At 43.0% G+C, this 14,787-nt stretch overlaps 1 protein-coding gene across 1 annotated transcript; it reads left to right on the top strand.

Annotated features, from left to right (window-relative positions):
• Positions 1 to 75: 75 nt before the first annotated feature.
• On the top strand, positions 76 to 11,696 carry LOC118357525 (retinol-binding protein 3-like). The gene is made up of 5 exons (XM_035734711.2): positions 76 to 6,833; positions 9,507 to 9,821; positions 10,018 to 10,208; positions 10,420 to 10,562; positions 10,703 to 11,696. Exons 1-5 carry the CDS (start codon positions 4,137 to 4,139, stop codon positions 11,029 to 11,031), a joined length of 3,675 nt encoding a protein of 1,224 aa, XP_035590604.1. The 5' UTR covers positions 76 to 4,136; the 3' UTR covers positions 11,032 to 11,696.
• The last annotated feature ends 3,091 nt before the right edge of the window (positions 11,697 to 14,787 follow it).

Genomic DNA, 14,787 nt, shown 5'->3' with positions numbered 1-14,787 from the left:
TCTACAGATGTAGGATCTTAGTTAGGTGCGCATGCAAAGCAATACACAACTCTAGATTTCTTACATACTCATATCATTATTATAATTTAATTTATTCTGTTCTCTCAGACGCTTAAACGACTTAAGCTATTAACATGAATCCAACGTCCCAATGTGCAGACTGCCCCAACAGACTGGCCACCATTAGCATAAAATAACTCACCAACAATAACTCTTGAAACGTTCAAACTGGAGACACCAAACCAACTTTCACATTTCCAGACGATTCTAATTTCAGATTCTCTAAAACTTTAATCAAGTAGAACGATAAACGTTTGCATAAATTGGCATAAAATAACTCACCAACAGTAACTCTTGAACAGTACAAGTTAGAGACACTAAACCAACTGTCATATGTTCAGGCTATTGTATCTTCACATTCTCTCAAATCGTAATCAACTATAACTATATAAATGTGCATACGTTTGCATAAAATAACCCACTGACAGTAACTCTTGAACCATTTCATCTAGAGGCACCAAACCAACGTCAAGATGTTTGGGCTATCCTCATTTCAGATACTTAAAAACTTGTATCAATCAGAGACTCTGGGTTCGCACCCAGGCTCTGTCATAACCGGCCGTGACCGGGAGGTCCGTGGGGCGACGCACAATTGGCCGAGCGTCGTCCGGGTTAGGGAGGGCTTGGCCAGTAGGGATATCCTTGTCTCATCGCGCACCAGTGACTCCTGTGGCGGGCCAGGCGCAGTGCGCGCTAACCAAGGTTGCCAGGTGCACAGTGTTTCCTCCGACACATTGGTGCGGCTGGCTTCCGGGTTGGATGCGCGCTGTGTTAAGAAGCAGTGTGGCTTGGTTGGGTTCTGTATCGGAGGTCGCATGACTTTCAACCTTCGTCTCTGCCGAGCCCGTACCGGAGTTGTAGCGATGAGACAAGATAGTAGCTACTAAAAAAACAATTGGATACCACGAAATTGGGGAGAAAAAGGGGTAAAATTCAACAACAAAAAACACACACACAAAAAAAAAACTTGTATCAATTATAACTATATATATGTGCATTCATTTGCATAACTCTTCAGCCATTCAAGTTCGAGACACTAAACCTACTTTCACATGTTCAGGCTATCCTAACTTCAAATTCTTTGACACATGTATCAACTATGACTGAATAAATGTGCATAAAATAACTCCCCAACAGTACGTCTTAATCTGTTCAAGCTAGAAATACTGAAGCAACATTTAGATGTTCAGGCTATCCTAACTCGCAATTGTTGAAAACTTTCATAACGATAAAAATGTGCACACATTTGCATAAAATAACTCCTCAACTGTTCAAGCTATAGGCACCAAACAAACATTCACATCTTCAGGCTATCCTAACTTCAATTATTTCTTTATTTTTTTAACTATAACTATGTACATTTGCATACATTTACATAAAATAACCTACCAACCATAACTCTTGAACTGTTCAAGCTAGAGACACCAAGCCAACTTTCACATGTTCATGCTATCGTATCAATCAAATCAATCCTTCACCAGCTAGCATGCACATCACACTTTCTTCAGAAAATGCACTTTTCTAGTTTGATCACTCTTTTGTTGCTGAGGATTTTCCTGCACAGCAGGAAATGTAAACTTGTCGTGTATTGGAGTTTTTGAAAGGATTCTCAAGTTTGTCATTACCTCTTTGACATTTCAGACTTGATTTGCCCTAACAAAAAAATTAGCAACCCCTACAAAAATGTCCATGAATTATAATCCACATAATAATTCACATTTGTTGCAGGATTATTTTCCTGCTGTAGCAACCTGGCTCAAATGAAGATCCTACGTCTGTATTAAGTCTGTGTGCATCTGTAGTTTGATATCTATAACAAAATTAGCATGATATCGAAAGAGTTTGTACATAGTGTCTTTTATTTATCAGTTGGCTATGAGGACTATCTTGCTCTACAGGTTTTAATGGTATTAGAGTTTTAAGTATTTTTATAGCAGGGAATTTCTGATTATGACTTCTAAATTATTGCTTTGAAATAAATATGGATTGTTCTCATTAGTTTCATATTAGAGTCAGAGATTGTGGATTATAGGTAAAGGTTGCACTATTACATAACTGCAGTTGTACTATATGAATATTCAATGTGCATTTATAAAGTTAAACTTTTGTGGAAGCTCTACATTGAATAATGTGTAAAGAGCGCACTCTACAGGTGAACAATAAGCAGTTGTCTCAACACATCCATAAAACTTAAAACGGAGTATCTTTTTGTAACTGTGTGTTCATTTGAATGTATAATTGTTCTATAAAGTAAGGAATTGGTTTGAATGTATTATTTTTTTCTTATATATCTTACTACTTCATTCATTTTCAGTTATTTTGAATATCTTTGTAATTATTTAAACGCAAATACTGCACACACGTCTCAGTACATGTTGATCCCAACATGTCAAAACCAGACCATATTTCAGTTGTGAACAGGTCACACATTAGTCAATACCATAGTGGTAGATAAAGGACTCCAGTGCCCAAAAGTCAATTTTAGCACGAGCAGCACCATTGAGGACTTCCACCATTTTGAAGTAGTCAACTGAGTGGGATTTCCTATGGGTTTAGGAAGGATCACATAATTCCATCCAGGTCACCAGGAAGGATCAGCCAATGAATTATACTCGTGATCAAACATTCCATAACTGCAGGTGGCAGTAAAGCGCCAACCTTGGCTTTATAGTTATTCAAACAACACACTCCAGGTGGCATTATGCACCCTTCTTAGAAAAATAATCTTACAAACGCCATTATGGGAAAGACACAATTCATTTGATGTCTATCTATGGTCAATGCACATCAATGTATTCTAATCAGAGGTGATGGGTCCCCTCCTAATGAAGCTAATGTTTGTCAGGAGGGGATGAAAATGTCTGGATGTAGACACTTACATCACCACTTGACAATAAAAACAAATAAAGCCCAGTCTTAATATACCACCTTTCCATTAAAACACTACGTGACGTCTGATTTTAGCCTAATTAACCGAGAACACAATTGCCTAAATGAGTTCCTCCCCCTGATGACCTCCTCTCTATCCATATTAGTGCCAAACATGCCCTCTTAAATGACGCAGTGAGCAATGCACCGGGAGTGGAGTCTTAAAATGAGATTCCAGGTCCTGATTGGTCACAAAGAATCACCAGACGGGCTTATGTAAGACTGGGTATTAGAAGTTAAAGTGAGATTAACGTACATACTGTGCTGCAGCATTAGATTATATGTGGTTGCGTAATTATGGGTTGTAAAAATTCCCAGTGTTGTAAGGCTTGTATTAGCCTGCCTTTAAATTTCCGTTTTGAACTCACTCAACCTTAAATTATATTCCAACCTAAATGAACACAGTGGAAATGTCATTAAAATCAGTGAGTAAAAAAGTGTAAATGGTGAATATATACTGTGAGCATTTTCAAACTAATGGTAGTCCATGTTCATGTTTATAATGACTTCTGCTAAATCTTTGGTTTTCATCCTAAATCCCGTGTTCAAGGCAGTGTATCACATGTACACACGTGAACACAAACTGTGTAATCATCTCATCCACTCGCCCCAGACATGACCTCATAAAGCCTGAACCTTACCTCCACCTGGCCAAACCACACTGCCTTATAACTGACTGTGAGTTTCACAGGGGGCTTTCATACTAATCAGGTAGTATTTGACCTCTACAATCTTCTCTAATCTATTTTCTCTATCTCATCCTCTTTTTTATCAAGAAAATGTCTATGACATGGTAGAGCATTTCATAGAAATTCTAATAAAGAATATGGGATGCGAAGGTTTTTTGATTTGATTTGATGCCTAAAACTAAATACATCCCGACAGAAGCCTCGTTCTTTACAGTAATACAACAAATTAAATACAGTAAAACTAGAAAAGGTACTGGCATACCCAAATACCTACTTCATAATACCTTCGATGTAACATCTCCAATTTGAGAAAAAAAAATAGTCTGTGTTTGTCTGGCGGACGCACCGCAGATAATACGATTAAAGGTTTATTGAGAACAGAAGCCTCTTATGTCGTTGTTGTTGTCCGAAACCTGCCGGTGAACACCATTCTCTCCTGACAAAGGACCGTCCCTCTGAATGAATGAACGCAGATCAAATATAACATTCTCCACCATAATGGCAGTAAGTCGGTTCTCACAAGCGTTGCTGGTGCTTTTTTGCCATGTTCTCTACTCCAGCGCTTCTTTCCAGCCAGCTCTGGTGCTGGATATGGCAAAAATTCTCCTCGACAACTACTGCTTCCCTGAGAATCTAGTCGGGATGCAGGAGGCCATTCAGCAAGCCATCAACAGCGGAGAAATCCTCAAAATATCTGACCGCAAGACCTTAGCATCTGTGCTGACGGCTGGCGTGCAGGGTGCACTCAATGACCCTCGGCTGACTGTGTCCTTCGAGCCAAACTTTGTCCCGGTGATGCCGCCTGCTCTCCCATCTCTTCCCACGGAGCAGCTCATCCGGCTGGTCAGAAACTCTGTGAAGCTGGAGTTCCTTGAGAACAATGTCGGCTACCTGAGGATCGACCGGATTATAGGGGAGGAGACCGCAGCCAAGCTTGGCCCGCTGCTCCAGGAAAACATCTGGACCAAGGTCACCCACGCCTCCTCGTTAATCTTTGATCTGCGCTACAGCACAGCTGGGGAGCTGGACGGAGTCCCTTTCATCATCTCCTACTTCTCCGACCCAGAACCTCTCATTCACATTGACACAGTGTTTGATCGGCCCTCCAACACCACTAAGGAGCTATGGACTATGTCATCTATCATGGGAGAGAGGTATGGAAAGAGAAAAGACCTCATCGTATTAACCAGTAAGCGTACTATGGGTGCAGCTGAGGCAATCGCCTACACTCTGAAGCATTTGAACAGGGCTATAATTGTTGGAGAGAGGTCAGCCGGGGGGTCAGTGAAAGTGGAGAAGATAAGAATAGGAGATTCTGGTTTCTACATCACAGTTCCTGTGGCCAGGTCAGTGAACCCAATAACAGGCCAAAGCTGGGAAGTGAGTGGAGTATCTCCCTCTGTAAATATCAATGCCAAGGAGGCTGTTGCCAATGCCAAAAATCTACTGGCTGTCAGGAGTGCCATTCCAAACGCTGTCCAGAGCGTCTCTGACATCATCAGGCAGTACTACTCATTCACAGACAGAGTACCGGCTCTCCTTCAACATCTGGAATCCACCGATTTTTTTTCTGTAATTTCAGAGGAGGACCTGGCGAATAAAATCAACTACGAACTGCAGTCTGTGTCAGAGGACCCTCGTTTGGTGATCAAACTGACCCAAGATCACCCGGTTATCATTGAGGAAGACTTTGAACCTGAGAACATACCAAACGATCCAGCATTTCTCACAAACCTGGTGGATACAGTCTTCAAAGTACGCATCTTAACTGGAAACACTGGTTATCTCCGCTTCGACAAGTTTGGAGATGTGTCAGTGATGGCCAAATTAGGAGAGCAGATTGCCCAAAAAATCTGGGAGCCCCTCAAAGACACAGAGAACCTCATCATCGATCTGCGATACAACACAGGCGGGTCCTCAGCTTCCATGGGCATCCTGCTCTCCTTCCTCCAAGACCCATCACAACAGTTCCACTTCTTCACCCTATACGACAGGATCCAGAACACCACCACTGAGTTTAACACGCTTTCCGGCCTCCCAGGCCCACCCTACGGGTCTAAACGGGGAGTGTACATCCTGACTAGTTACTATACTGCTGGTGCTGGGGAGGAATTTGCTTATTTGATGCAGTCTCTGCACCGTGGCACCGTCATCGGGGAAATCACATCCGGGACCCTGATGCACTCCAAGTCCTTCCAGGTGGAAGACACCGACATTGTCATCACCATCCCCTTCATAAACATCATAGACAACAACGGGGAGTGCTGGCTAGGTGGAGGCGTGGTCCCTGACGCCATAGTGCTTGCTGAGGAGGCCGTTGACCACACCCATGAGATCATAGAGTTTCACAGGGAGGTTCGCTCACTGGTGGAGGGGACGGGGGAGCTCCTGGAAGTACACTACGCCATCCCTGAGGTTGCCAACAAGGTCAGCAGAGTGCTGCTCATCAAATGGGCCGAGGGCTCGTATCGATCGGTGGTGGACTATGAGTCTCTGGCATCCCAACTGACAGCTGACCTCCAGGAGACATCAGGTGACCACCGGCTGCACATATTCTACTGCGACATCGAACCCGAGTCTCTGCATGACATGCCAAAAATCCCAACAGCTGAGGAGGTGGGTTACATCATTGACGCGCTGTTCAAGATTGAGGTGATGCCCGGGAACGTGGGCTACTTCAGGTTCGACATGATGGCAGACATAGAAGTGATGAGAGCCATCGGCCCTGAGCTGATTAAACTGGTGTGGAGCAAGCTGGTGAACACAGACACAATGATCATCGACATGAGATACAACACAGGTGGTTACTCCACAGCCATTCCACTCCTCTGCACCTACTTCTTCGATGCTGAGCCCCTGAGGCACCTCTACACCGTATTTGATCGCTCCACAACCACCATGACCGAGGTCATGACCCTGCCTCAGATCCAGGGTCAGAGGTACGGCTCCACCAAGGATATCTACATCCTCACTAGCCACATGACGGGGTCGGCTGCCGAGGCGTTCACGCGGACCATGAAGGACCTTAACAGGGCAACGGTGATCGGGGAGCCGACCATCGGAGGGTCCCTGTCCAGTGCCACCTACCAGATCGGGAACAGTATCCTGTATGCCTCCATACCTAACCAGGTGGTCTTGAGTGCTGTTACTGGGAAAGTGTGGAGTGTTTCCGGGGTCGAGCCACACGTTGTTGCTCAGGCAAATGATGCTCTGAGTGTTGCACAGAGAATCATTGCAGCTAGGCTTTTAAAGCGAGATCAAGGGAAATAATGGTCATGTTATTCTTTCACTTTCCTGTAAATGTTTACTTTGTTTGTCCTGTATTTGTGAATTATGTTTTTTGTCGTGTGTGATTTCTAACAGAAATGTTATTTATTATAATTATTTTTCAGAAATCTGACATATCTGTGGTATAACATAACCACCCCGAAGTTTGTAAAAAAATATATATTTTCAAAATAAGGTTGAAAGTCTTTAAATAGTAGATTGCACATTAGTAATCCTTAAGGCACCTTATGAAAGCTTTCTTTTTGGACATGATTATAAACTAATTTCATAAACAGATCCTTGACTGTTGCAGGTCTGGGATGAAAGTAGTTGCCTTCGATGAATTTGACCAAAATCCCTGTGCGTCATTTTGTATGAGAAATGTACAAATAAATCCTCTTGTTCATATTTCATGAATATCTAAATGTCTTCTTTTTTTTATCTCCCCAAGCTACATTTGCTGTTGGCCTAAATATGTGTGAGGAGAAAGGGTTAATATTTAATTTCATTTCATTATACTATCATCATGTATTTAATCTGATTAATGCAAATACTTTCTATATGAATCTGTTAATGCATTTCTTATTTGTCCTTTTTGTCATTTGTCAGGGATATGTAATTTGTCATGTTGCGAGTGAAACATCATATTGCCATAATGTAGAAGAGTCTTCAGACAGTCAGTAGAGGGAGCATTACCCATACAAACCTGTAGTGAACTACTGTGCTCAGTTCTCCTACTGTGTAGCATCAATGATATCAAATATCAACTGATTGTGAATAGTGTCATGACCAAATAGAGGCCATATAGCTTCAGAAGAGGAACATCCATTATCTATTATATACTGGTGTAGTAGGTTAAAACTATATGGCAAATGTTATTGCTTGCGGGTAAGTTTTATTCCATTTCTAATCAACACTTTTTGAATAAACTGTTGAATAAACCTGTGAGTTATTATTACCCGAGACGGAACTATTTCGAGTTCAATGTGATATTTACAGACCATAATGCTTAGGGTCAGCCAACGGCACATTAAGAGAGAGGAGGGGGTGGATGGCTTGACTATTTCAAATTCTATGTTCTTAATAATAAGTTCTATGTTCTAAGTATAATGCTGATTGATCATGTGCAGCACGAGTGAGAGATTATAAGCCTAAGTATGGTATAAGGACCTTTTGTCAAAATATACAGTTCAAGGTAACATTACACTTCACATCAACTAGCTGACCAACAGAAGGCCTGATTTTAAGGTAGAAACAAAATAATAATTCATTCAGAAAACAATGATGTATTTAATTAACGCTGATCTACAATCAGTGAGCCTTATTCATCAAATGAAAAATATGCACAAATGTGTAACACATTCAGTGATGTGAATATTTCCACCAAGCATAATCTCAACTGACATTTGTGTCTAGTTAAACCTTACCTCACACGCATAGCAACAAGTATACAATGAACATCTATATCTTGGGCAATATGTTGCACCTACATTGTTGGCCTGTTACTGTCTTACCAAAGCACTCAAGATAAGAAGATTAAAGGTTTATTGTGAGGAAAATCCTCTTATGTGTGTGTTAACAGAAACCTTTCAGGAAAAAAGGTCTCATTTGACCAAGGACCACTTTGCAGACGGACGTTCCACCTCAGAGTGGCTACTACTGTGGTTTACTGCTATCTAGAAACCCACCAAGATGGCAACGTCTCTCCTCTTGTTGGCATCGGTGCTGGTCCTCAGCAATGTGGCTGTCCACAGCGCTTTCGCACCCGACCTGATTGTCAGCATGGCTAAAATTCTCCTGGACAACTACTGCTCCCCGGAGAAACTGACTGGCATGCAGGAAGCCATTGACGCTGCAAGCAGTAACACAGAGATCCTCAGCATTCCCGACCCTGACACTCTCGCCTCCATCCTGACCGGTGGGGTCCAGAGCACCATCAGTGACACCCGGCTGGTCATCTCCCATGAGCCCAACTACGTCCCATCGGTGGCCCCTGCCTTGCCACCCCTGCCCCCAGACCAGCTCATCGGTGTGCTCCAGAGCTCCATTAAGCTGGAGGTCCTGGAGGGCAACATCGGCTACCTGAGGATCGACCACATCATCGGGGAGGAGTTGGCCGACAAGATTGGCACCCTCCTCCTGGAGCTTGTCTGGAACAAGATCCTGCCCACGTCCGCTCTGATCTTTGACCTTCGCTACACAGGCAGCGGGGATCTGTCGGGCATCCCATACATTGTGTCTTATTTCACTGATGCCGAACCTCTGATTCACATTGACAGTGTGTACGACCGTCCCACCAACACCACCACCGAGATGTGGTCTATGCCCACACTGCTGGGCGAGAGGTACGGAACAAAGAAGCCTCTCATCATCCTGACCAGTGCAAACACCAAGGGAATTGCAGAGGACGTCGCCTATTGTCTGAAGAACCTCAAGAGGGCCACCATTGTCGGGGAGAAAACCGCTGGCGGGTCCGTGAAAATCGAAAAGATCAAGGTTGGGGACACCGACTTCTATGTCACAGTGCCCTCGGCTAAGTCCGTCAACCCCATCACAGGGAAGTCCTGGGAGGTCGCCGGCGTGATGCCCGATGTTGAGATCGATGCTGAAGATGCCCTGGCCGCTGCCATTAAGATCATTAACCTCCGTGCCGAGGTCCCTGCCATTCTTGAGGCTACTGGCGCTCTGGTGGCCGACAACTACGCCTTTGAGAATGTCGGAGCGGACGTTGCGGAGAAGCTGGCGGCAACGAGCGGTGACTACAACTTGATATCTTCAAAGGTGGAGCTGGAGACAAAACTCTCCGCTGACCTCATGACACTGTCCGGAGACAAATGCCTGAAGACCACCCACAACATCCCAGCCCTGCCACCAATGGTAAGAAATGAATGTTGAATCGTAGCCTATGTAATACATTTAGCTATTGAGAATACTTTTATGTCAATCAAGATAACTTTTTTTTAAATGAATATTTGCCTGAAACAATTGTCTGTTCAATTCAGTAGACCTTCAATAGAATAACATTGCATATCAATTATGAGGAATATTTTTGAGACATTTATGTTGATTTCAGAATCCATCTCCAGAGATGTTTATTGAGCTGATCAAGGTCTCATTCCACACGGATCTGTTTGAGAACAACATTGGTTACCTGCGCTTTGACATGTTTGGTGACTTCGAAGAGGTTCAGGCCATTGCCCAGATCATCGTGGAACATGTGTGGAACAAAGTTGTTAACACTGATGCTCTGATTGTTGATCTCAGGTAGGACATCTCTTCATAGTGAAAATCAAAGCTCAAATTATGAGCATAGCAACTACCGGAAACATATTTATGTTCACTAAAATGAACAGAGTTAGAGAGTGGCTTACCATTTAGTTGGGGTAAATTGGGACAGTTGAACCATATGGAAAGGTTTTATTTCCTAAATGTTTAATGTTTCATATTGAATGAGTTAGAAAATGTGTTTTTGCAGGAACAATGTGGGCGGACCCACCACTGCCATCGCAGGCTTCTGCTCCTACTTCTTTGATGCAGACAAGCAGGTCTTGCTGGACAAACTGTACGACAGACCCTCTGGCACCACTACGGAGCTGTGGTCTCTGTCTGAGCTCACTGGTAATGAACTTCCCCGTTTCATGATGTGTAGGCTACTGTATAACGAGTTTATCAATTTGGATAAAGCAGAATATAATTGTGGGCTGTCAGCAGAATAGAGCACGTCAGGGATAAAAAAAATGACTCGTCTTCTTTCTCAGGCGCAAGGTACGGCACCAAGAAGAGCCTGATCATCCTGACCAGCGGGGCCACGGCCGGCGCCGCCGAGGAGTTCGTCTACATCATGAAGAAGCATGGCCGGGCCATGATTGTGGGCGAGACCACCAACGGCGCCTCCCACCCCCCTGAGACCTTCCGTGTGGGCGAGAGTGAAGTGTTCCTGAGCATCCCCACCACCCATTCAGATACAACGCAGGGCCCCGCATGGGAGGGGGCTGGGATTGCCCCTCACATCCCTGTGCCAGCCGACGCAGCCTTGGACACTGCCAAGGGCATCCTCAACAAGCACTTCGCCGGCGCAAAGAAGTGAACTCCCTGACTGGGGAAGTTGGCAGCCAAAGGTGTTTAAGATCTTATGTTCTCAGAGGAACAAAGTATTTAGGGTACAGTTCAATGCACTTCATTGACCAAGTCTAGGGAGCCAGCCTCTGCACCTAAGCCTTCTTATCGTAGCCTGTTGTAGTGTTCTCGTTTTGCAAGAATATGTGAGAGATTATGAATAAGATTGTGGTGGTTTTTACTTATAGTTTTTACTTACAAAAACTACTGTGATTGTAGACGGATTTAAGAAATGCTATACTGAAATGTGACTCTTAAAGAAGTGGTTCATAAACTACGAATGTGTTTGTGTTACTGATCCCCTAGCTCTTGGCCTTGGGGCTAAGATTTGTCAAAGCAGCTTCGCAAGAACATGAAAGCTGAAACTAGTTTAAAACGGTGCATTGAATCAAATGCTGAAACATATTTGCTTTTCCTCTGATATTCTTATATATTTTTGAGTACCATTTTTTAGGACCTTTACAAACAAATTGTTCTGTCTGTTGGGGGTGCATTCTCTCATTTGATGCAGGGTCTTTTTGCTGTGTATGGGAAGAAGTGTTGTGTCCATACATAGTGTCTTTCCATGTGAGGCAATTTGGGTTGCAGAAATTCCAATGGTGGGACACAATAAAGTCATTGAGAACACAAGAATAAGTATATATGTTGTGGATCAGAGGTTCGGAGTGGATCAATAAAGCCAAGCAGCTTATTATATTATATAACACCAAACACGTTTTTGCCCAACAATGGAATAACTACTAATCCAACCAGATTTTCTCAATTCAACACACTAACACCTCAAATGGAATCAATCCCACCCATTGTTACACAGACCAGTGAGATAAACTATATTTCAGCCCTGCAGCAAAAAACAACAACATTTCAGCACAACTATTCATTCAGATTAGAATTGTATACCTTCCCAGAGCAAGTTTCTCAGTTCAAAAAACACTTAACCATTCTGGTTTCTTCCTCCAGTTTCAACTTGGCCTGTTATCACAAACATAGTGTATTAATTAGTATTATGTTAGAGGAGGTACGGTCAATACAATACAATTCAATGTACTCCCTTTGTCTCGTTCCAGAAGATAGCAGCGCAGCTCATTTCTAACAGGAACGTCGCTGTAACACCTCAGAGGCACACAGATACTGGTCACTGGGAGTGGATATCCAGTGAGTGGGCCAGCTTTTGGCAGACACAAAGACCTGTATTTTCAAAACACAAGGAGTTAAACAGGATCCAGTAAGTAAGGGAATAACTATACATAAACACGTGGAAAGCGAGGGGCAGGGGGTATTAGGATTTACTCCTGATGAGGCTGATCACAGGCCACAAACAGTAGCTTTAGTGTAGTTGCATGTGCGTGAGTGCGTGTGTGTGTGTGTGTGTGTGTGTGTGTGTGTGTGTGTGTGTGTGTGTGTGTGTGTGTGTGTGTGTGTGTGTGTGTGTGTGTGTGTGTGTGTGTGTGTGTGTGTGTGTGCATGTTGTTGCGTGCATGTGTATGCGTGTGTGCGTGTGTGTGTGTGTGTGTGTGTGTGTGTGTGTGTGTGTGTGTGTGTGTGTGTGTGTGTGTGTGTGTGTGTGTGTGTGTGTGTGTGTGTGTGTGTGTGTGTGTGTATGTGCGTGCATGCATGCATGTGTGTTGTGTGCGGGAGAATTGGAAGATATTATGGAGAAAAACATGTCATAGGTCCAGTTTTCCTGCAGTCATCACTTTCATTTGATAACGCTTGTTTTGCTTGTCTCTGGAGGCGTAGCTTTACAGCTGACTCATGTGGTACCTGTATCAGCTTGCTGGCTATGGCTTAAATACTGTGGACACACAGCTCCTACCTGCTTGGCTCTTCAATATTTACACTGAAAACCTCCAGTAGGCAACGGAGAGAAGATACGAACGTGCAAATCAACATGTTATGTGTTCATTACAGTCCCAGCAATTGCATGTCATTCTAACTGTGTAATTACATGCCAATTCTATAGGCACTTCATTCCAAAGTGCTAATTAACTGGTAGGGCAAGTAAACAAGGGTTACGACTTAGTGAAGACTCATGCTTAAAAATAATGGATGGATGCTTGTGTTTGAAAACAGTATAATTAGCCTAACTTACAGTGAGTAAGATTTTATACTGAACAAATAAATTAACTTTGTTTGTCTAGGGAAGCATACATCCATTGTGCATATAACATTGTGGGCATATATGCTGTAATAAAAGCATGCAAAGCAGCAAAGTGGTCAAATTAGAGAGCAGTGGCGGCCGCTGATTGGCAAAATACCGGGGGAGTGAGGTGGTTGTAGTTGTCAACAGAGCAGCATGGCAGAAATACGTTTTCAAACTCTAGCTACTTTAGACCCCTGTCCTTTGACTGCCTTTGGATGTAGTTGTGTGGTTTATCAGGTCCCAGGCTCCCATGACTGTTATGATTATTTATTTAGAAGTTAATTACAATCTGCTTTTTGCTTTAGAGCCATCTGTACCTGATAAAGCAGAGCTAGTCTCACGGGCGGAAGTAAGCCGCCTGGCACAAATGGTCTGGCGCAGTGGCGGTTCTAGCTTGTATGCGGTTCTAGCTTGTATGCCTTTGTACTGCCTTTTAAAAAAAACATAGCTGATATGGCTGACTTGCTTAAACAAATGTGGTTTCTACTGACAATTGAGATGTACAAACAATGGCATAAAGGGGACGACAAGGGGATAGGAGGCGATCCGTAATAGCTAGGACAGACGTAGACAATAAAACTATTTGTTTAGCTCTTTTGAAATGTACAGCAACAGAATTGAGAACATGGGCAGTTCTTACAGTGTTCTCCCTGTACACCAAGACAGAACCGTAGGATAAATAAAAGGGGCATATAAACAGACAAGGAAAGCTCTTACAATATTCAATGATTACATTTCTCTAAAACAGGTTATTGGCTAAATGTGCACCACCAAGTCAGAACAGTAAGCAAAATTAAGAGGGGTAAAATAGACCAAAAAGTTAGGGTGAGGCACATGGGCTACTAACATCTTACTACACAACATACACTTAGTATGACTTTCTTAGCTACAGTATACCCTGGCATACCCTGGCTACAGTATCTCCCTGGCATATTACATCCCAGTTGTCTTGAACTCACTGAAGTCAAGTTTAGCAGTTCCGAGCATGGCCAATGTTGAATGTTAATAATTTAAACTTGGAAAAGAGCCCCTTAATCCCAGATGTGGGACCACACAGCCACTGTGACTGATTCCTTCCAAACCACTCATTGTTGATTTTGCGATTTTCATCTTGTGGTGTAATGTTTATGTCCAATGGCCGATGAGCACCGATACATTGTTATCTCTAATTTCTCTTCATTATTTCTCTTCATATGACAAGGATAAAAAATAATTTGCCATAAATATGTAGCAACAGTTTTCGTTTTGCTAGTCCAGTTTAGGTCAGGTGTGTATTGCCTGATCTTTCGCTTATGTCGGTTGGCTCACGCTAGGATGACATGTCTAATTAGGAAATAGCACTGAGATTTGTTTATCAAATAAATACCAAGTAGGCATACGTAATGATTTCGTAATTTATGATTACATTTGTATTGCCGAGTTGAGTTATTGGGCTACAATAACTTTCAGGACAGATGGGATTTTTCTATAACTACATCAGTGGATGTTCAGCTCATCACTTCGTTGTCCATGCCTGTTTTCATGCCTGTTTTCCAAAGTTTAGCTTCTTGAGAGGGAGGCGCAAGGTGGATTTTTTTTTCTCTC

This window comes from Oncorhynchus keta, chromosome 24 (assembly GCF_023373465.1).
Source record: "Oncorhynchus keta strain PuntledgeMale-10-30-2019 chromosome 24, Oket_V2, whole genome shotgun sequence".
NCBI lineage: Eukaryota > Metazoa > Chordata > Actinopteri > Salmoniformes > Salmonidae > Oncorhynchus > Oncorhynchus keta.
The sequence above is the reverse complement of the archived record's forward strand: the minus strand, read 5'-3'. Positions and strand labels throughout refer to the sequence as shown.